We start from the raw sequence: 22729 nt of genomic DNA on the forward strand, positions 1-22729 counted from the left end.
GGATTGAAAAATGATTCGATGACATCTGGAGCCTAGACACTAAAAATATTGGAGTGTAGAAGAAGGGTTTTGACATCATAAAATATCACAGAAATGATGCACGCCATGGACTTTCGTGGGGTTCTGAAGGTTGTAAATTGGGGAGCGCACCTAGGGCGCTGTCCCAGGACCCCGCGAGGGGCGCTGCCCCTCGACCCCGCAGGGGCGCTGCCCCAGACCCCGCGGGGGCGCTGCCCCTCGACCCCGCTGGGGGCGTTGCCCCCAGACCCCCAGTTTATTTTGAGCTACAGAAGACCATGGGAAGTGTTGTGGTTGTCCGTATTGTGAGAAAGAAGCCTGTAGCTAAGCATTGGTGGGGAAGCCATAAGCCGTAGAGGGAGACGGATTTGGAGGTTGGGAACAAACAGAGTTTGAGGGAAGGCATTGCAAGTCCGCGCAGTTGTATGACACCAGGGAGTTATTCAGTTCAGTTTTTAGCCTTTGGGGAGTGTGATGGAGGATTTGAGTTGGCTCCTAGCATTTGTGCCAACGGATTGTGGCCACCTCCAGGCATGACTGGTACGCTTTGAGGAACTCGGAGGATGTCTCGGCTAGACGTGAGGTTGCCGTGGTGGATGCACAGAGGGCTCGGGAGGAGCTGACCACCAGGTTGGAGGCACTAGTTGCGTGAGACTTAGTTCAGCGTACCCAGGAGTTGGATGTCAGGAGAGCAACACGGGTGGCTATCGAGGACAAATTGGCTAGGGAGACAATATCAATTGAGTAGCAGTTGGTGGAAGCTGAGACTGAAAAACGTGTTTTGTAGACAAGTTTGGGTTAAGCACAGGAGGACTGTGATGGCAAAGGAAGCAATATTGGTGAAATCCGCACTTGAGCATCGGCTGGTAGCAGAAAAGGTTTTCAGGCGAGGATGCAGCAAGTGTATAAGATTTGGGCCCGACTAGCGTCAGTAGTTCCTGCCGTTCATCTCTAATTTGTATTAAGTCGTCGGAGTCGACTTCTTTTCTTGGGGGGGATGATGTTGCCCGGAATAATCATTATGTTATGTTGGTATATTATGTTTATGTTGTCGTCGGTAATAATGTGTTCGGCGGTCAGTTAGTTAGCCGACGGGTAGGTAGTTGGAGTCGCGACAGTTGTGTCGCACCCCTTCGGCTGTCATATATGGTACCATCTCCGGGTGTTGGAGGACATGGAATGTTGACGACAGATTATAATATGAACATCTTTTGACATTAATGGAAAGCTACATCCTTTGTAATTGCATTGTGCATTGCTATTTAGTTTCTGTATTCTTCCTGTTTACCCAGTGAGGTAAACAGATAAAACGTGAACCAACAGGACTTTACCGTATTTTAATAGTGAAATATTGATGGCTGCCATTTTTGTTCATTTTGTTTCAGTAAATAAGTTATTGCATATTCACATGAAAATCTATTGGTTGACTACATTTTGCAAGGCATGTTGCATTATATTTACAGATCAGACATTTAATAAATTTTTGGGAGGGGATTTTGATCAGGTAATTTTGCTATATTGCTGATACAGGAAATGCTTACAGTCAAAGGTGTTTATTCAGATTTAAAGTTGAAAAACTGCAACCTATAATCTCTACAAATACTAATATTCTGTACTCCTTTACAGCCCTTACATCCTGAAAGTTAAAGTGGAAACTTCATGGCAGCCTTGCAAGACCATGATGTTGGAGACAGATTTGGCTGGAATCCTTGCATGTGTAGCCTTTGGGCATTTTGTATGTTAATTTTTCAATATCACATGCATATTGGCAATGAATTATAATATCTGAATAATGAATGCATATTGTATTATTAAGTATTGACAATGAATTTTGAACACAAATGTTGTATGTTAAAATTTAAGGTTCTATAATGTTTTCATATGCATGCTATATCCATGTTTTCATATGAATATAATGTATATATGCATGCTTTATCCATGTTTTCATATAAACATTTAAAATTTCCCTATATATTTTAAATTTTTTCTATATTTTATATCGCCATCCCCCTTGCCATCCCCAAAATTGGCAAAACAAATGCCATACTGGAACCTCGTCCCCCCATCCCCTGCCATCCCCATCCCGGAAACTCAGAGTAACATAGATATATATAGCATCCCTGAGCTGCAGCTCACTGATCAAAAAATATATATTTCAATTTGATTTAACTACACTTGGATCTTATTTCAAATCAGGTCAAACTTCACCCATAATAAGCTTAATAAAATATGCATAAATGAATTGTAACCCTTGCAGATAAACAAAAATTTGCAATAACTATTTATTTCTCTTATATGGCAGAAGACCACCCTTGCAGTCAATTCAATTGCCAAAACAATAACTGAGATATTATTATCAAAAGTATAACATATTCACAGCAAATGGATGCTACAAAAACCACCACCAAAATACAGTTTCCTAGGCACTAAGAGAGAGCCACCCAACTCAGACAAACAAGTGCTGACAAGAGCAGCTCAATCAGCAAATCAATAATGTTCAGATACATTCCCTGAGTATAATTTCTTAATGCTGGCTACAGGTTTTTGTCAACTTGCTGGTTATGGGGATCAGGGGGTTTTCATCAACCAATCTCCACTGACAAATGAGCAAGATATCTGATCTGTTTGAGGAATAATTTCATAAAACCGCATGATGACACAAATCTTTGACTTGGATTTAAATGGGCAAATGAGAACTCACTTCCCCTCCAAAATATAAATTCAGTTCTTTTTCTCTTCAAAGAGCCCCACACACACACTTAACTGACAACACTTAAAGCCTAAAGTAATAAATACTAATAACAAGATTAACAATGAAAGTTTTTTAGAAGGGGTAACCCTCACAAGACTCTGCCACAAGGTGGAGATTTAATGGCTGGATATTTCATATTTGCTTGCAGCACCTTCAGCCATTAACAATCGAGTTCCACAATTGAAGATTTTGGAGGCACTTATAGTGTTGGATGTTGATGCAGGAGCATTCCAGCGCTCATGCCATCATGCACCCCCAAAATTATCTTCTTCCAACCATTTTGCTTCTGTCTGATTTTAGTTGTGTCACAGGTCCTGTTGGTGTGTTTATTTTATTTTTTGTCACGCATGATCACTCTGTTGGGTATAGCTGATTGCTTCTGGAAGAGCTGAAGCACCTGCATGACATCCTTCCTAAAGCAATTTCTACCTGTGGCTGGACATTATACTTTTCCTTCCTTCCAGCGCCTGCTTGTGGGGTCATGATTCTCAATACTACAGCAGTTTCATGTTGCCAACTAAGCCATTAGAATTCCTGCCTTATTCTTTTCTGCGCCTAGTCTTGATCTTTTATGCGACAGTTGTTACCTTTACACTGGGCATGGACAGTATAGACACAGTGGTCTTACCTGGGCAGTTATATGCCAATAACAGGCTCGGATGGCTGTGACAGTTATAAACTTTACTAACTGCTGGCAGTTCAGTCTAGCACTTACCTCATTTCAACAGTTACAAATGGCTATGTATGGTTCTGACAGTGAGGCCTACAACTACTAGAAAATTCGTGGGCCTTAGGCCGGCAGCTTGTTAGTTAGCCATCCACAACCAGACAGGCACCTTAACTGACCCTTATTCCTTACGACTTGCAGAAGCTTCCTTTCCTCATTATTTTCCAGGCCACACTCGATGCTGAATCCGTTTTGGACAGCATTGTTTTTTGAAAAGCACCTTATGCCAGTTGTAATCATGTGGGGTGATTTGAAAGGTGCTTTGGACAGCACTGTTTTTGGATATGCAGGAGAGTGGAGCCACCTTCATTGAGGAACAGAAGCATTGCAAGCATAGCCACTTGCAGTGTACCAGATAGCCAATTTCCAACAGATTTTCTTTTTCATTTTCTGATTAGAAAAATAAATTGATGCTCTTTAACACCTGATGCAGTACTTTCTGTTTCACAAAACATACGAATTTAATGGTGTTTTTGGACAAATATTAGAGTTTTCTATAGTATTTGCCATATTTTAATTTTATTTTTTTTAAATGTGAAGAACTCTAAGATATAGGTCTCAATCTTCAGCTTCTTGGTTTTAAGACAGAGTTGAGAAAATGAACAGACATCACAAAGCACAGATCCAATTTTCACCAAGAAGATTAAACAGAATATATCATTGATTACCTGTAAGGAATATGACGATGACTGATTGGATCCCGAAACTTCTTTGCTAGCCCAAAATCAATCATGTATACCTTCAAAATAAGTGAAATTATCTTTATCTTGAGGAATAAACATTGACAACAGAACCAATTCATAGATTTATAAAACACAGAAACAGAGGCAGAAGATTATATCTCTTCAAAACAAAAAAAGATGTACCTGGCTTGCCTTCTTCCCAAGACCCATGAGAAAGTTATCAGGCTTAATGTCTCTGTGAATAAAGCTCCTTGAATGCATAAACTCTAACCTATTCAACTGAAAAATATTGCGTAAGCATCAGTACTTTCAATAACAACAAGAACAAAGAACAAAATATTCAAAAATGCAACATACAAGGAAATGGGCATCCATACCATCTGATCTGCAAGCATAAGTACAGTTTTAAGAGAAAACTTCCTATTGCAAAAGTTAAAGAGATCCTCAAGACTCGGCCCCAACAAGTCCATTACAAGAACATTATAGTCTCCTTCAATACCGAACCATCTTATATTTGGAATTCCAGCTGCAAAGTAGCAAAGGGGAAAAACATCCATCAGCAATATTATTGAAAATCTTACATATAACAAGCTGCCAAAAAGGACTGGAATTCCTTACGTCCTCCCATTAGAAGCTTGTAAACCTTAGTTTCGTATAAAAGCTGAGGGTGTTTGGTCTTCACATTTTCCTGGAGAAGCAAAGTGGCTGTATTAGAGACCAACAATAGCCCACTTCCAAGCACTTAAGTCCATCTCTACTTTTACAGTGAAAGCTAAGCATTTAAGAACCATATATAGTCCTTCAAGTAACCTTGTATCCTAACTTGCTAAGGGCATATGCATACCCATTCCCCACATCTTCTAGTGACTAGCAAAACCAAACTTTTGACTAATACAACAATAAATAATTATATAATTATTGTATCAGCTATAAAAAAGTTCAGATATAGTTTGATTGTACTGTTGTTGAAGAAAATAAATGGCGACTCAGTAGCTATTTGGTTAGTAATGCAACATGCTTACAGTAGTATCTACAACAATAAGGGACAGTTGAATGGGATAACAGTAAACTCTATACTAAAAAGTGCAAACAAGAAAAATTAGTCGAGAGCCACATAGAAACATGCTTTGATGTGCCATGATCGAGTGTGATTACCAAAACGACAATAAGAAATTGGAGCATTAAAAGTTATTTTGCAACAGTTTGGTGGATTGGTATAATGACCAAATCTATTTTATGGCATTATCCTCTCAAAAGACTAGCAATACCCCAGCTGAGATTAAAAAAATTGCAAAACGGAGTAAAGGTATTGAAACCAAATCTAAAAATGTACTCTAAAACAAACTTGATCTTTGTTAGGATATAAAGCCCAAAGAAGTTACGGAGATGTAAACAAAAAAACTATTTTTCACTAGGTTTGTTGCCCACAAATGCAAATGACTGTTGGTCCAGTACCAACGAACTCTGAAAATGATCAGAAAAACTTGACTTGAAAATGAAAGCAACAAAACAACCAAATGATGAAAGTCCGTGACCAAAGAAAATCAGAGGAGCAAAGGAATCGTGAAGGCTGAGACAAATACTTGAAAATATACTTAGATATCTCTTCTACCATTTTCACCTGGACATGCAACCAGCCTCATCTGTTGGAGTACACCACACCCAGCAAGTGGACATGTTATTTTACCCAAATCAGAGCACCATCATATCCCTTGTTATCTAAATCTGGGCTTTGTCATGAATAAAACTAGCAATTGCACCATGATTCAATGGGTATGCCGAAGAGGTGTAGATGGTCAATTAGGTAAAAAATGCATTTTTTCAGACATTTGTATAGTTGATGAAGTCATTTACTAGAGAATTTAGTAAACATTTTTTTTTGTGCAACAAAGGTATCAATGGAGAAGTGATAGTGAGAGGGAGAGATAGGGGTAGAAAGAGAAAGAGATAGGAAAAAGAGAAAGGAAGATGGAAATGGGTAAAGAGATATAGATAGGTTATGTAGATGGAGATGAAGATAGATATGGATATGGAGATGGAGATGGAGATGCATATTGAGAAAAGGGAAGGGGTAGATAGAGAGAGGAGAGAGGGATAGAGAAGGATTGAAAACATATATTTATAGAGATAAATTGTGTGGGAGATGGAAAGATAGAGATAGAGATAGGAAGCGATATATAGAAAGCGGTAGAGAGAGTGAGATATTTAGGGGTAGAGAGATGAAGAGATGGAAGAATAAATATATGCAGAGATAGCAAGGCAAGGAGATATAGGTATAGAGGTCTAGGAAGAGGGAAACATGTCTAGAGATAAAGGGGGAAAGTAAAAGATATAGAGAGATGAAGATAAAGGGGGAGAAGAAGAGGGAGAGAAATAGATAAAGAGAAAGTGAGAGATAAATAAAGAAAGAGATATGGAGATAGAGAGGAAGAGATCGAGATGAAGAGATAGAGAGATATAGAGGGGGGAGATGAAGAAAGGGGGAGAGAGATATAAAGAGAGAGATAGAGATATATGAGAAGAGAGAGAGAGGTGGGTATAAGAAGGGTGTGAGGAAGAGAGAAATGTAGAGAGAGTGACAAAGAGTTAGAGTAAAGGAGATAGGGAGAGGAGGGAAAGAGAGAAGAGGGGAGAGAGGAAGAGAGATAGGTAGAGGAATGAAGGAGAAGAGGGGGGAGAGATGGAGATGATAGAAATAGAGAGCAAGAGAGATGGAATGAATAAGGTTGAGAGGTAGAGATTATGATATATAGATAGAGAGAGGGAGGGTGAGATAAGGATATAGAGATGGATGGGGCAAGTGTGTGAGAGAAAGGTGAGAGAGAAAAGTAATAGAGAGATGTATAGAGAGGAGAGATAAATAGAGAGGGAGGGAGACCATCATCTATTTTTTTTCACCAAACGCTGATCGTGTTTTCACTTCCACGATAGTATGGTTCTCACTTTCCTTCATTACATTGCAGAGGTGTAAGCATATATTCATCTACAAAAGCTGGACCGCATGCATAATGTCTCGCACAATATTTTAGATAACTAATATTTATTGAATTAATATTATTATTATTACATATACTCCTCAAGAAACTATTTTTTTTATGGTTCAACATAATCAAAAAGCTTTTCCATCTAACATGGATATTTAATCATTAAAAATTTCCATTGAGAGTTTTTTAAGAAAACACTTCCAAATTAAGATAATTAAATACTTTCAAAAGTAGGGTTGGGTCCCTCCATTAAAATTATTTGTGATTATTCTCCTTGAAAGTTGAAGAAATACACTTTTTCGTAACCTTCAATCCAATGAAAATTCATTTGATGGATCAGATTTGTAGTAACACTAATTCTTTTCCATAGAATGTCGTAAATCCAGTTTCAAAATCTTTGTAGAAGATCGGTAATACAACTTTTACGAAGAAAACAGAAATCTGTGTTTTCAGTCCATTTAGCAATAATGGCTACCGACAAAATCAGATAAGAGAAGATATGATGATGAAAGAGCTCCATCATTCTATAGTAATAATGGTAGATTATATAGTCCAGAAGATTTCATATGGTTGAATTTGTAGTTATTAAATGAAACGTGGAAACAAAGAACTATGGCTTCTATAGGAGTCAAATTTGCACATGCGTGCATGAATGTGTGAATGATGATTTGTTTCTTCTAGATAAATAAAATATTTCATAAACCATAACATATCCTACCTTTAAAGGATATCACAATTACCAATGTCAAAATATGCAATGTTTTGGACTATTAAGTGGCAATCTATTCGCCTATGAAAGATGCTTCTATATAGTGTGGTCTGCAAGTTTTATTCCGAATTTTGTTAGATTATTTTGATTCGCAAAAGTGGTAATGTCCAAAAATGGCAGTTGTTGTTGAGACATCGACCAGCTAGGACTCGAACCTAGGACCTTCCATACGCTGCTAGAGTGCTCTACCACTAAGCTACTGGCCCCTCTTGGACCAGTCCATCGTCGGTTCGGGTGTGGCTTATTTCCAACACCAACACCCCCCCTTAAGCCACACCTCTCGTGTGCTTGGGGCTCCTAGCCTAGACCTGGCTCTGATACCATGTTGAGACATGGACCAGCTAGGACTCGAACCTAGGACCTTCCATACGCTGCTGGAGTGCTCTACCACTGAACTACTGGCCCCTCTTGGACCAGTCCATCGTCGGTCCGGGTGTGGCTTATTTCCAACACCAACAGTTGTTGATTTTAGAAGTTGAGCATAATTATGTCAGTCGCTCCCAAGGTCCAGTCAAGGGTTTCAGCTTCGCACAATAAAGGATTAATGGAGGACAAGCTACGGCAACTTCCCAATCAGTGTGGATTCAGTGACGCAAGCGTTGAGATGAGCGAGGAGGAAATGGCGCAGGTTTGGGAGGTGGTTTGATTGAACAGAGGATCGCAGAATTACACAGCAGAAAACTACAAGAATGAAATTATTCTTAAAGAGACTACAAGAATGATATTATTCTTAAAAGACAATTAAAAAATGTGAGGAATACAGTCAACGGTGACAGTAAAGCAAGAAGGAAAAACGAGAATGGACAGGAGAGGAACGGAAAAATTATAACGGGCAATCTATCGGCCACCCACCTTTCAATCGTCTTGCAAGCTTCTTGCATGTTGTCAACCGTTGATCTGTGAAGTGAACCTATTTTTCTCATATAGGGTACGCCTTCGGCGTAATGATAATTGTACAGCTTGAGCTTATTCCAATCAACAAAATGTTTTGAGTAAACATTAGGGCAAAGCTCTAGAAAACATGCTTACGGTCTTGGATCCTGTTGTGACGTATTCACACATCGCCCCATTGCAAATGGGGACCCCTGCTTTTTGCCTTCTGGGGTGTGTTTTCTAGGTCTTTTAGGGTTTTGTCTGTTAGCCTTTTCTTTTCGAGTGTCGCCAGGGGGATCACTAGGATGGCAAGCTCTGCTTGAGCCAAGGTGAGTCTTTGGGGCCCCAGAATTAGGGTTTCTTTGAAAGTCTTCCTTAGGGCCTGGTTTTGATCTTGTTGCTAATTGTGTCTTGCTTTGTGAGTGGGTATCATTCTTGAAGGTCCGAGCTAGGTCAAGTTGGTGAGTGATGAAGTCTAGAATGTCATCCTGATCTTCAAATGCCCTGAAATTTGGCTAAGTCTGGAATGTCCTGATCCTAAAATTTAGCTAAGTCTGGAATGTCCTGATCCTGAAATTTGACTAAGTCTGGAAAACTGAATAATCCTCCAAAAACTAGATTTTGCAATATAACTCCTGGAGGTCCGAAACCACTCTCAAACATCCTGGAAGTATATATGGAATATAACTTAAAGTATAAGAATCTTATACTTAAATGTTATATTCCATAAAATGATCCTGACAGAGAGTCCAAAATGCCAAATTTTGCTCCTGACCCTTCCAAAGGGTCCAAAGCGAACCTTTGGAAGGGTCCAGAGCGAAAGTCTCCATAAGACATTCTACTTTGACCAAAACCTAGAACTAACTCATTCCCAAGCTTGAATGAAGGTAAAAACGCTTGTTTGAATGAAGAAATGTGAAAATGAAGTCAGGATCTTGGCCAAGAATAGGGATTTCGCTCCTGACCCTTCCAAAGAGTCCAGAGCGAAAATCCTTGAAGACCTCAAATTCTCACTTATCAAGGCCAAATTTCTAGTTCCTAAGGCATGTTTGAAGGTATTTTTGAATGTTCTAGCCTTGTCAAGATTGAAAGATGAAGGATTTTAGCCCAAAAGATGAATTTCACTCCTGACCCTTCTAGAGGGTCCAGAGCGAAATTCTTGAAAACACTCATTTTTCCTTTAGCAAGAGTCAAGACCAAGGTGGAGATGCATGAGGAAGGATCTATGTTTGCCTCCCAAAGAGGATGAAAATAGGAAAAGTCAAGGATCCAACCCAAAAAGTGATTTTCGCTCCTGACCCTTCCAAAGGGTCCAGAGCGAAAATCTTTGTAGCTCTCATTTCCTTTCAAATTTTGACTAAGTGTTGGTTTCTAGGGCATGTTGGGGAATGAATTGGTATGTTCTTGCCTTGGGATGGAATTGGTTGATTTTGAAGGGCAAGATGTTGGCCTAAAGGAGAATTTCGCTCCTGACCCTTCCAAAGGGTCCAGAGCGAAATTCATCATAAACTTCATTTGCTACCTTGTTTGAGCTTGAAACCTTGTCCTTGGGTGGAAAATGATCTAAGTTTGCTTCGTGATGTGGTTTGAAGTTGGAAAAGTGAGTGATCAAGCCTAGAATGAGATTTTCGCTCCTGACCCTTCCAAAGGGTCCAGAGCGAAAATCCTCTTAAAGCTCATTTCCTCCCTAGTTTGACTAAATTTTGATTTGCAGGGTATCTTGAAGGGAAGGATGGACATCTTGTAGCCTTTGGAAATGTTTGGAAGCATTGAAATGTGAAGGATTTTGGACCAAAAGATGAATTTCGCTCCTGACCTTTCCAAAGGGTCCAAAGCGAAATTCCCAAAATCACCTAGTTTGCCCATGAGGAAGGTCAGGTTGTGGATTCCTAGCCTTTGGTGAGGAGAAGGATAGCGTATGCTTGCCTTGGAAGGCATTTTGGAGTAGAGACATGGTGGAATTTGTCCAAAAATGCAAAATTTGCTCCTGACCCTGCCAGAGGGTCCAAGGCGAAATCCTTTGAAACTGCTATTTTTCACCTTGTTGGGGCCAGGAGAGGAGCTAATTGTGAGGTAATGTTGAAAGGAGGTCTGAATGAGCCAAGAATGCAAAATTCACTCCTGACCCTTCCAGAGGGTCCAGGGCAAAATTCTTATAGGGCCTATCCCTGGAAAGAGTCTTGAACTAACTTCATTTTAATATCTTTTGTTGATGATTGAAGGTGTGAAATACTATGTTGAAATGAATTTATTATGTCCTTAATCATCTTTTGATTTGTTTTTGTAGATGAAAGAAGATCAAGCCAAGACAAGGACGGCCTTCTCGAGTCCAGCATCAACAAGGACAGCCTTCTCCGGTCCAGCATCATCAGGGACGACCTCTTCCAGTCCAGCATTTGAAGGAAAGGTACACCATCCATCCTGCACATCAAAGACAAAGGAGGTTAAAGCAAGGGTTCGTTGAAGAAGTAGACAGTTCCAGAAGAGTTAATTAAAGTTAGCTTCTCAGCATCATCAAATTGAGCATCTACCAAGTTACAAATGTCAGACAAGGTGGCATCCCAGTCATCACTCCTCCAGCCGGATTGGTCCACCTCAGCATGTCCAAATTCAATGTACCTGACTCATTGGAGATGGCACAAACTTCGATGTACCTACCCCAGTTCTCTATTGGTCGAATATTCCAAATAAGACATGTGTCCAAATAATGCAATTATTTCATTGGCCAGAATTGAGTTTGTTGTAACAAACCCTAATTAGGGTTTTCATTGTAAAATCTCGGCCATTGATCTCAAATTGATCTGAGCCATTGAATTGTATTGAGGGTGCTATATAAGCCCTGGCTCCTCATTTGTAAAGGTTAATAGTTAGTCAATGGTTAGCTAATAGAGAATAGTTAGTCAATAGTCAGTAGTGGGGTGAATAGTTAGAAATAGTGAATAGTCAGCTAATAGAATAGCAATTAGAGTAGATTAGGAGGACAAGGCAAGAAATTGTTGCCAGTGATTGTAAACAAACTCCATTTTCATTGAAGTTATGGTGAAGTGTGTTGTTTCGTTGCAATATGCATGGTCTCTTGTTGAATCTTCATTTTAGATGATAGATAATTAAATTGAATGAAAGAAATTGTTGAATGCACCTGTGTGGAATCCGTCTAGTCCATACCACTAGCCTCTTACTGATTGTAAGTGCGCCCTACGTGGTCAACTAGCATAAAATGAGCTTAATCTTAAGTCGTACACATCTATTGTTCATACATTATCTTGAATGGTGATCAGTGTCTGATGGCATACGATTTGAACGTATTGGAAGCATCCCTTAGAAGATCGCACTGAGTTGGTGTCAGATTGTTCAAGCCTGATGGTGAGACCCAGCCCAGTAGGACTCCACCTAGTCGTTCATCCATCTTCTCGCATTCTAGGTAGTAGAGTAGACTTCCTGAACCTTGCATCTTTTGCCATTTGTTTGTCTTCCAGTTAGTAAATAGGACTTATGATTCCAGCAAATCAGACGTTCAAGTCATCAAGTGTAAGTCTCCTTGTGATTCCAGCAAAATCACATCATACCACAGATGAGCTTATCCACGAGTAGAGAACCTACATACAAGAACCTTGGAGTTGCCTCGACTGATCCTTCGGCGAGATCTTCAACAGTCGGGAAACTTTGCTCAAGAGAGGATAAGGTACCTTTAGGTATTTTATTCTGTGTTCGCATGTGCATGAAAAACACATCAACAGATCCTTACTTGGTTTCAGGGTAACACTGGATCACTAACTCTAGTAGCTCCAATGGCAATACATGGAGGTTGGCTTAGGCCCATGGATTGCATTTTTATAAGGTGCCCAAGAGCCCGTAGGAAGGGAACCTTTGGTTAAATAGTGGAACTCATCATCCCCAACTTTTCTGCACAAACTTGGGAGGGGTGGTCCTGTTTTCTTTTTGTTTTGGTTATATTTGTTTGAAAAAAGGCCTACACATCAAGACAGGAAAAATTAGATGAAAAAGCACAAATGATCAAATTGAATTGGGATTTGCCAAGATTTACGCATTGAATTGTGTAATTTTAAACCCTAGGTATGTTAATCAGATTTATATAATTGATTATGCCCTAGGTTGTAATCAGATTTGCAGTATTTTAGTAAACCAACATAGATTAATTATGCCCTAGATTGTAATCAAATTTGCAGTATTTAATAAGCCAACATAAATCAGAAATAAAATAGTAGACAAACAAGCATACCCTGGGAAAACCTCCAAGGAGGAAAAACCCAGCATGAAAGACCCACAGGTCAGATTATATATATTCTCCTCTAAATATAAGTACAATACTTAGCTTGAATCTGATCTTCACATATCAGATCTGTCCCTTGTATGCTTCAAAGACTTGCATCAAAATCCACTATGTCCTCTTGGACAATTTCGCACCAATCTGAATAAGTTCGCACTCTTCCTTGTGTATGATTGAACTTGATGAGTGAGTTTTGACTTGCAAATTGTCATTTACTTATATGCATCTTTTACTCTTTGAAATGTAAGTCGGCCTCCTTGGTTTTTGGCGCCAATAATTAAGTGACGTGAATTTGGCATAGCGTGGCATTGTGTATAGGGTCACGTTACCCTAGGATAGGACCCGGTCCTAAAGGGGGGCTATTATAGACCTAATAGAGGTATATCTAGCAACAGGGGCAAAGGTTTCTTCATAATCTATTCCTTCTTTTTGAGAAAAACCACGTGCTACAAACCTAGCTTTATATTTTTCAATACTAACATCACATTATGTTTAATTTTAAACAACCATTTAGAGGAAACGACAGACTTACCTTTGGGTCTGGGTACAATGTCCTAGACATCATTCTTGATGAGAGACCCATACTCTTCATCCATGGCTAATTTCCAAGCATGATGGGACATAGCTTCTCCGATATTGTGGGGTTCAGACTCAATTATATTGCACATCACAGAAATGTAGTTGGTGTGATTTTGGACACTCTTGCTATTTCTGAAGGTTCCTCTGGGAGCAGCAAACCCTTCAGCATCTTGAATCATATTTCTGACCCAAAGTGGTCTCTTCTTGCAGACCACAATATCCTAAGGTATATCGGTAGATTGCATGGGTTCTGATGAGTCATTCTGAACTTCCTGATTTGGAAGATCAGTAGACTCCTCCTATAACTCACGGTTAGCATCAACAATTGAATCTTGATTTTCCATCACCATATCATTATTGTTGGTTAATGAACCTTTAGATCTTTTGAAAGCAATGTCTTCTTCAAAAGTTACATCTCTACTTGCCTCAACATACCTTTGACCTGAAATGTAGATCCTGAAGGCTTTGGAAGATTCGCTGTATCCTACTAGGATGCCTTTCTTTCCAGATGGATCCAGCTTGGTTCGTTTTTCTTTAGGCACATGAACATACACAGGGCTTCCGAATATTCTTAGGTGACTAATGTCTGGTTTGATTCCAGAAAAGGCTTCTTCAGGTGTCACATCCTTTAGGACTCGATGAGGACATCTATTCTGAATATAAACTGCGGTTTTGGATGCTTCTGCCCATAGAAAAGGTTGCAAGTCTTGATCATGTATCATGGCTCTTCCAGCTTCAACAATGGTCCTGTTCTTTCTTTCAGCAACTCCATTTTGCTGAGGGTTGTAGGGAACACAGAACTCCCTCTTAATTCCTGCTTTAACACAAAAATCATAGAAGCTACCTGAGGACATCTATTCTGAATATAAACTGCGGTTTTGGATGCTTCTGCCCATAAAAAAGGTTGCAAGTCTTGATCATGTATCATGGCTCTTGCAGCTTCAACAATGGTCCTGTTCTTTCTTTCAGCAACTCCATTTTGCTGAGGGTTGTAGGGAACACAGAACTCCCTCTTAATTCCTGCTTTAACACAAAAATCATAGAAGCTACCTGAGGTGTATTCACCTCCATTGTCAGACCTCAAACATTTAATTCGATTTCCTGTAGTATTTTCAACTAAGGCTTTGAATTCTTTAAATTTGTTTAGGACTTCTTCAGACTCTTTAGTTTTAAGAAAATAGATCCATGTTTTCCTAGAGAAATCATCTATGAAGATAACATAATATAGGAAACCGCTAGGAGATGCTATAGACATAGGACCACATAAATCTGAATGAATAAGCTCTAACCTTTCTTTAGCCCTACTATCGCTTTTATGAAATGGATTCTTTACATTCTTACCCATTGCACAACCTTCACAAGCATCATCATGAGATAAACTGCGTTTAGGCATACCTTTGACCATTTTACCGAGAATGGGAAGAGCTTGAAAGTGAAGATGACCCAATCTTCTATGCCATAGCTCGCATGATTCAGGGGTCTCATGAATGAGAGCTTGAATTGAATTAGCTGCAAGCTTATATAAACTATCACATCTATTTCCAATAATACGAGCAAATTTGAAATTAGATTTCTTAGGCCAAGCGAGTACTTTCCCTTCAGAAAATGCTATTTGCAAACCCTTATCTTCTAAAGCCGAAATGGAAATAAGATTTATTTTAATACCAGGTACAAAGAGAATATCACAGAGTTGTAAGGAAATACCAAAATCTAGTTTTAAAGAGGTAGTGCCAGAACCTTTTACCGAGTATCGAGCATCATCACCGATTACTACATGAAGATTGGAGTCTTTTTCAATCAGATCTGAGAGATGCTCACGAAATCCTGAGATGTGTCTGGAGGCACCACTGTCAAGTATCCACGTATTGTTGTCCGTAGGAACATTGCTGGAAAGAGCAGAGATAAGAAGGTAGTCCTCACTTTGTTCAGCAACTTCATTTAAGTTGGCTTCCCTTTCCTTTGGGTCATTCTGACAATCTCTGGCATAGTGACCATACTTGTCACATCTGAAGCAACGAATGTGAGAGGAATCTCTTGACTTTTTCCTTGGATCGTAGGAGGAGGATCTAAAATCTTTGCTTCTCTTCTCTTTCTTCCAATGACCACCTTTCCTAGATTTAGATAAGAGAACATGATTATCTTTGAGAGAGTTCTTGAGTTTTCCTCTTACCTCAATTCGAGATTCCTCTTCGATGCAATCAGATTGAAGACGCTCAAAGTTGGGACGATCGGCTCTTCCACCAATGCTACGAATGAATGGTTCCCATTCATCAAGTAGACCATTTAATGCAATCATAACAAGGTCTTTATCTGAGATTTGGCAATCAAGAGTGCTTAGCTTGTCCTTTAGTTCATTGATCTTCATGAAGTAGGCTATATTGAGTCTTCTTCTTTCATTTTCATGTGTACAAGTTGTTGTCTTAGGGCAAGAGCCCTGCTGAGATTGTTGACTTCATACATCCATTCCAAGTGTTTGATCATTTCTCTGGTAGATACAAACTTTGATATGACAGTGACAAAATGATTCTTGACGGACTCAATTATGATCCTTCTAGCTTTGAGGGAATCTTTCTTGAACAGTTTCAACTCTTCAACATCTTCTGGAGGAGACAGCCTTTCTTCTTCTACAAATTTCAATAGGTCATTTTCTTCAAGGACCAATAGAATACGAACTTTCCAAGCAGCAAAATCAATGGCTCCCTCAAGCCTATCTTCAGCCTTCAAACCTGACATCTTTAATCTGAACACAAACAACAGCTATATGCAACAATTGATTTGCTAAAATCAAAAGTTAATGACACCTATAGCTCTGATACCATGTAATTTTAAACCCTAGGTATGTTAATCAGATTTATATAATTGATTATGCCCTAGGTTGTAATCAGATTTGCAGTATTTTAGTAAACCAACATAGATTAATTATGCCCTAGATTGTAATCAGATTTGCAGTATTTAATAAGCCAACATAAATCAGAAATAAAATAGTAGACAAACAAGCATACCCTGGGAAAACCTCCAAGGAGGAAAAACCCAGCATGAAAGACCCACAGGTCAGATTATATATTCTCCTCTAAATATAAGTACAATACTTAGCTTGAATTTGATCTTCACATATCAGATCTGTCCCTTGTATGCTTCAAAGACTTGCATCAAAATCCACTATGTCCTCTTGGACAATTTCGCACCAATCTGAATAAGTTCGCACTCTTCCTTGAAGTTAAGTTTGCACCCTTCTTAAGAATTCGCACAGCAGAGCTAAATCGCATTTGTGTATGATTGAACTTGATGAGTGAGTTTTGACTTGCAAATTGTCATTTACTTGTATGCATCTTTTACTCTTTGAAATGTAAGTCGGCCTCCTTGGTTTTTGGTGCCAATAATTAAGTGGCGTGAATTTGGCATAGCGTGGCATTGTGTATAGGGTCACGTTACCCTAGGATAGGACCCGGTCCTAAAGGGGGTTCGGATGTTGCCTTAAGGCAATCCGAACCCCTATAACCCTAGTTACAATCAACAAATTGTACTTTTCAAGAGAAAAATGGCAAGATCTCTCCTCAATTTCTACAAGCTGTCATTATGCAGTAATATATTTTGCTTGTTTCCTCAATCATATTAAAAACTTAGATATTTTCTGATATAACAGAAGAAGCTTATCCCACAACAGTATTTATCAACACAAATAGCCAGCAAGCTTTTCAAACTCTGTTTTTGCATATAACATAAAAAACTTCAAAGAATATGTAAAAGTTGCAGAGTGGCAGAAATTCAAATTGGAAAAACAAAGCTCCTTGTAATACTCCTACTGGGGTGCAACAGATTTTAATGTGCATGCACCCCAGGCTAGGACCCACCCACAATCAGCAGCCACGTGTCCACCAAGGGACCTCCCTCTAGGCACTTTCGTCTCAAGTGCTCTAGTGGGATAAAAAACCCCAAGCTTAATGCCAATGAACACCATTTATTATCAATCCAAGTTTTTGGCATAGTGGTCACTAAGCTTGGTATCAGAGAAAAGGTCTTGAAGTCAACCCCTATAGAGCATAGTGGGCTGTAATGTCTCTGCTATGGTGGTGTAGATTCCCACTTGACATGTACCCAAGGCTGGAACCTACCCAAAATCAAGTGGCCATGTATTCACAAGGGGGCCACTTACAAGCACTCTGGTGCAATGAAAACCTCAATCTTAATGCTAATGAGTGCCATTCACTAACAATCTCAGCTTTTGGCATAGTGGTCACCTAGCTAGAGACGCGGTTGCTTGATCATGGATGGGTCCCATCCCTGGATACACATCCAGCAAGAATCCACACAACCACAATGAGGGCATTACACTACTTCAGAACTCAGTTATTGCATATAAAATACATAAGCTTCAAAGAATATGTAACGGTTGCAAATAAGCAACTATTCAAGTTAGCTCAAGCAAGCCTCAAGCAAAAGAATGTTAAGTCTGGAGAGCTTGTCAAAATGCAAAAGCTAACCCAAATAAACTCCAAGCAAACCTCAATAAAATTCTGGCACTTTTTCCATAAAACATATTAACTTCAAAAAATAAGTGATAGTTGCAATGAGCAACATTTTCAAGTTCACTCAGGGAAACCCCAATTAGAGCAAAAATGAGTTCAGAGAACCCTTCATAGACACACATCATATTAACTTCAAAATATAAATGATAGTTGCAAATAAGAAAATTTTAAAACTCAGATATAAATTCAACAAATGAAGTTCAAAGACTATATGACCAAGTGGACCAGAAGTAAGTGGAGCCTATCCTTCACAAACCCCAGGCTAACCCAAATAACTCCAAAACCCTATAGTACCCAAATAGCTGAAAAGAGTCGTGGAAAAAACATGACTGACATGGAGAAAAATATCAAAAGAAAAAATTCCAAAGCAAAACTAAGTAGATTCAAATGATACCACCACAAGTGAACACACTAGAATGGTTAGTAAACATGGGATCATGAAAATGCAAGGCAAAACCACTCTAAGGCAAGCCCAAACAAACATCCCAAATAAGAGCCAACCAAACAAACACAAGGGAATCCTTGAGAAGATTAGGTAGACTAAAGGAAGACCACCCCCCTGTGCAGATTTCCACATAGATCTAGCAAACTCAAGCAAGATTGCCATAAAACCACCAAAAACACAACTATTCTGAAGCTAAAAGAAAGAAAGAAATATAATGAAATCCAAAACGCATGTTCAACATATCCAAGCTCAAAGATACCCTTGTTTATTTCCTTATTTAACTATCTCATGGTTCAACACATCAAGATTATCGTATACAACATTTTCCATTTCAATTAATATAAACTCTAGAATTTCTTAAGTTGACAAGCTAGTATAGCTCTATTATTGCATGCTCTTGAAAATTAAAAGAAATTGAACATTAAAAGAATATGTACTATGCCCTTGAAAATTAAAAGAAATTGAACAAATCTTTGAAATCTTACTGGCATCTTTGGACCTACATGCAATATTAAGCATATTCACATACCAAGGGACCCAACATCTATGCCTCTTCCTATCCCAAATCAATAATGGCAATTGAGAAACAAATAAGAGCAAAGTATAAGAGGATAGACACGTACAAATTTGGATGATCAAAAGCCTATGGCCTCTAGCTACAACTCAATTTAAATGCATTTTGCATTCACTCTTCAAACACTTTACAAATCTAAAAAAATATGCCATATTGAAAAATGATGGAAGTGATCATTATTATATGATGTTATATTGGATAGAGCTTGACTCAAAACTATGCAGTTGAATCCCATTATACAACTACAAACAAATTTACAAATCTGAAAATTGAAAAGTGATGTAAAAGATAATCATTATATGATGTTATATCAAGATTCAACAATAGTTATTTTTATTCAATCTCTAATGATGTTATATTGAGATACAACTATATAGTTTTTTAGTCAATTGTTAAAACCCAATATAGCATCATATATAGCATATACTCTAGTATAATCTAGATCTATGTGATGTCCCCATCCTAGTCAGGGTTTTAGAATTGATGAGTTAGCTTATTTTCTGGACCCTCGTAGGCTAATAGGGTATGGACAAAGGGTCATGGGGACAGTGGATGGAGGATGATGTTCTTCAGTTCAGGGTTGGGTTCAGTTCAGGCTTCGTTTGAGCAGTTTCTGACTCCATTTGAAGGATTTGCTATTTATAGCATTTGGGCTATTTATAGATGGGAAGTTCGTTATTTTTAGACAAGCCCTTTGTCACATGGCTTTTGGGAGCTTTATCTCCAGCTTCTGATGGTTCATCTTTTGGAGTGATATTGAGAGAGATATTAATTTTTCAGTGAATTACAGGCAATATTTAATTAATGACATTTATTATAAAGTCACATTGACTTTTTAATAATATATTTCACTTAAATTTATTTAAGTGACTTATTATTTTTCTCCATAGTTGGTCGCCCATATTAAAAGTGTTTTAACACTCATGATATTTCAAACCCTAATTAAAAATCGTGGGTTTTTGCATAAAGCCACCCCTTGAGAAATCAAATTCATTAATTTGTTGATCATTTGATATCTCTTCCTCTCTGGGTTTTGGAGCTTGAGGGTTTCAGACTGGATTCTTCATTGGAGAACGTCTATTCTTCAGTACATGGTAATGGTGAGACTATGAAAGATCAATTGAATTGTTGCAGTTGTGGTCGACTTCATTCAGAAGTCAAATTGATGATGATTGCAGGGAGATTTGGCTTCTTACAAGGCAGATCTGTTGTAGGTTTTCTTATTTGCTGTTATTGTTGTTAATTTTTTGTGGTTTGGAGGCCTCCTTACCCAAACACACAACTTGTTCATTAAATTGGCGCCATTTTCTACTGTTTGGGCGTCTTATTATTAAAATAAGAGCAGATCTGAATTGTTTCCTGAATAAAAAATAAGAACTTTGTAAGTTGCTGATTTAATCTTTTCATTTCAATAAATTGGCTAAGGACCTACGGGTATGCTTCTAAAATCTCCAATTTATTGTTTCAGCTGATTATTTCATGTATTATTTCAATATGTGTTGAAAATTAAGAAACCCCTTCTGCAACTTCTGTCTATTTCTAAAAGACCATCTTTAATAATAAAAAATACAAAAAGAATTACAAAATTACAGCAGGTTGAAGAATTGAACCAGCAAGGATTCATCACAATCTATAATCCCTTCAATCATATCTGCCACCTATCTATAAAGTATCATTGGTATGCTATGATCACCAAGATTAAAGATGATGGCCAAATGTAAATAGATTGGAAATATTACGTAGGAAAACAAATGCCATAGAATGGAATTCCATTTACCACATAAATATTCTACAATAAAACCTTTGGCTTCTTCCAAACTTGAAACATTACCATTTTTTAACTGTCCATGGGCCAAAGCGACTAGTGATGAATAAGGAATATGCACTCATTTGATATGGGATTGAAATGATAATTTGTTACTGGATAATTACAAAAGGAGACTAAAGCAATTTAAATAGAGATTACAAGAGGATCTTTCCATAATTTAAATGATTGAGAATAGAAACACGAGAGACAAAAAAGGAAACTTCCTAAAACTAACTAAAAACGAAAGACATAAAAGGAAGTTTTTAAATACTAACTAAACGACTAAGATGACCAATTATATCAATATTACAATATTATTTTAATACCCTCCCTTAATGGTCATCCTATTAACTAGCCTATAGAAGATATGACATAATCTACATGTCATTTGGCCATGAATGCATAGAAGGTCGCCCCCCTTCTCCTCAAAACACTCTGCGACATGAGCCTGCTGCTAAGACCCTCCCTGGTTCTGCAAAACTTCTAGATATGACCAAGTTTACCACAATCCTTCCAACATGATGTTAGGTAACAAAGCTATCACTCCCGCTATTCAAAGATAGGAAACCGAAATCAGCTGCTGAAAAACTTCACAAGTCCGAAAGAACACGATTTTGCCAAAAATCATCAAAAGAAGCAACACTCACAATTTTGTAAAAAAACTATTAAAAACTTTTGTAAAGGAACACCATTCGCCCTAGAAACCCTAGGTGCGACCCAAAACAAGCTACAAGAAACCACGATTTTGTGAAAAATTTGTCAAACCCTAAATGCAATGCTATAATCACACAATTTTGTGAAAAAATCAGCAAAAACCTTCATTTTGTGCAAAAATGGTAAACAACGACAATTTTTAGGAAAAAAATCATGCAAAACCCTCCATAATATTTTTTTGGAAAAAAATCAAAAACCCTTGATCTAAGGAAACCACAATTTGTCATAAAAAATTATGTCAAAAAACTTCTAGAAATAAATTCCAGGTAAAGAAACCACGAATTTTATTGAAAAATTGTCAAAAAAATCTTTCCCCACTCTGATACCATGAAATGATAATTCGTTATTTGATACTTACAAAAGGAGACAAAAGCTCCTTAAATAGAGATTACAAGAGGATCTTTCCATAATGGAAACGATCAAGAATAGAAACACAGAAGACAAAAAGGAAACTTCCTATAATTAAGTAAAGATGAAAGACATAAAAGGAAGTTTCTAAATACTGACTAAATGACTAAGATGACCACTATATCAATATTACAATATTATGTTAATAGGGATCTATCCCCAATAGGCTTTCCCCATGTTTTGGCTAATTGTACTTCTATCAGAAAAAATCGTTTTGAATTGGCTTCCCCATCAAAAGTTTTAGGTTTCAATTTTCTCATAAGAATGTTCTAGGTTTCAATATTTTTAGGAGAATGTGCTACCAATTATTCTTGTAAAGGCAATGAGAGTTTTGTCATGCAACACATGCCAAAAAAGCTAAGTTACTGCATCCTTCAAAAGATGTTATTATCATCATTCCAAGCGAGACAAGTTCAAGAGTGGAATAGGACAGCTCCCAACTTCATCTAAGGCAAGATATCTATCATCCTAGGGTACCTTGTGGGGACATATTGAGGGGAGCAATGTGTTTTGTCATGAAACATGTACCAAAAATACTAAGTTACCAGGTATTTAAAAGATGCCCCTTTCATCATACCAAAC

The 22729-nt window shown here is 38.1% G+C and overlaps 1 protein-coding gene across 6 annotated transcripts in view; it reads right to left on the reverse strand.

The window, feature by feature from the left end:
* Positions 1-22729, reverse strand: part of LOC131042916 (casein kinase 1-like protein 1) — a 55862-nt gene that overhangs the window by 22149 nt on the left and 10984 nt on the right. For all 6 annotated transcript variants that reach the window (XM_057976255.2, XM_057976251.2, XM_057976252.2 and 3 more), the window contains 4 exons: positions 4799-4868; positions 4558-4706; positions 4364-4459; positions 4166-4236 (listed from right to left, as the gene is read on the reverse strand). In XM_057976255.2, coding sequence (XP_057832238.2) covers positions 4166-4236; positions 4364-4459; positions 4558-4706; positions 4799-4868 — 386 coding nt within the window. The remainder of the gene's footprint in view (positions 1-4165; positions 4237-4363; positions 4460-4557; positions 4707-4798; positions 4869-22729) is intronic.

This window comes from Cryptomeria japonica, chromosome 1 (genome assembly GCF_030272615.1).
Source record: "Cryptomeria japonica chromosome 1, Sugi_1.0, whole genome shotgun sequence".
NCBI classification, from domain to species: domain Eukaryota; kingdom Viridiplantae; phylum Streptophyta; class Pinopsida; order Cupressales; family Cupressaceae; genus Cryptomeria; species Cryptomeria japonica.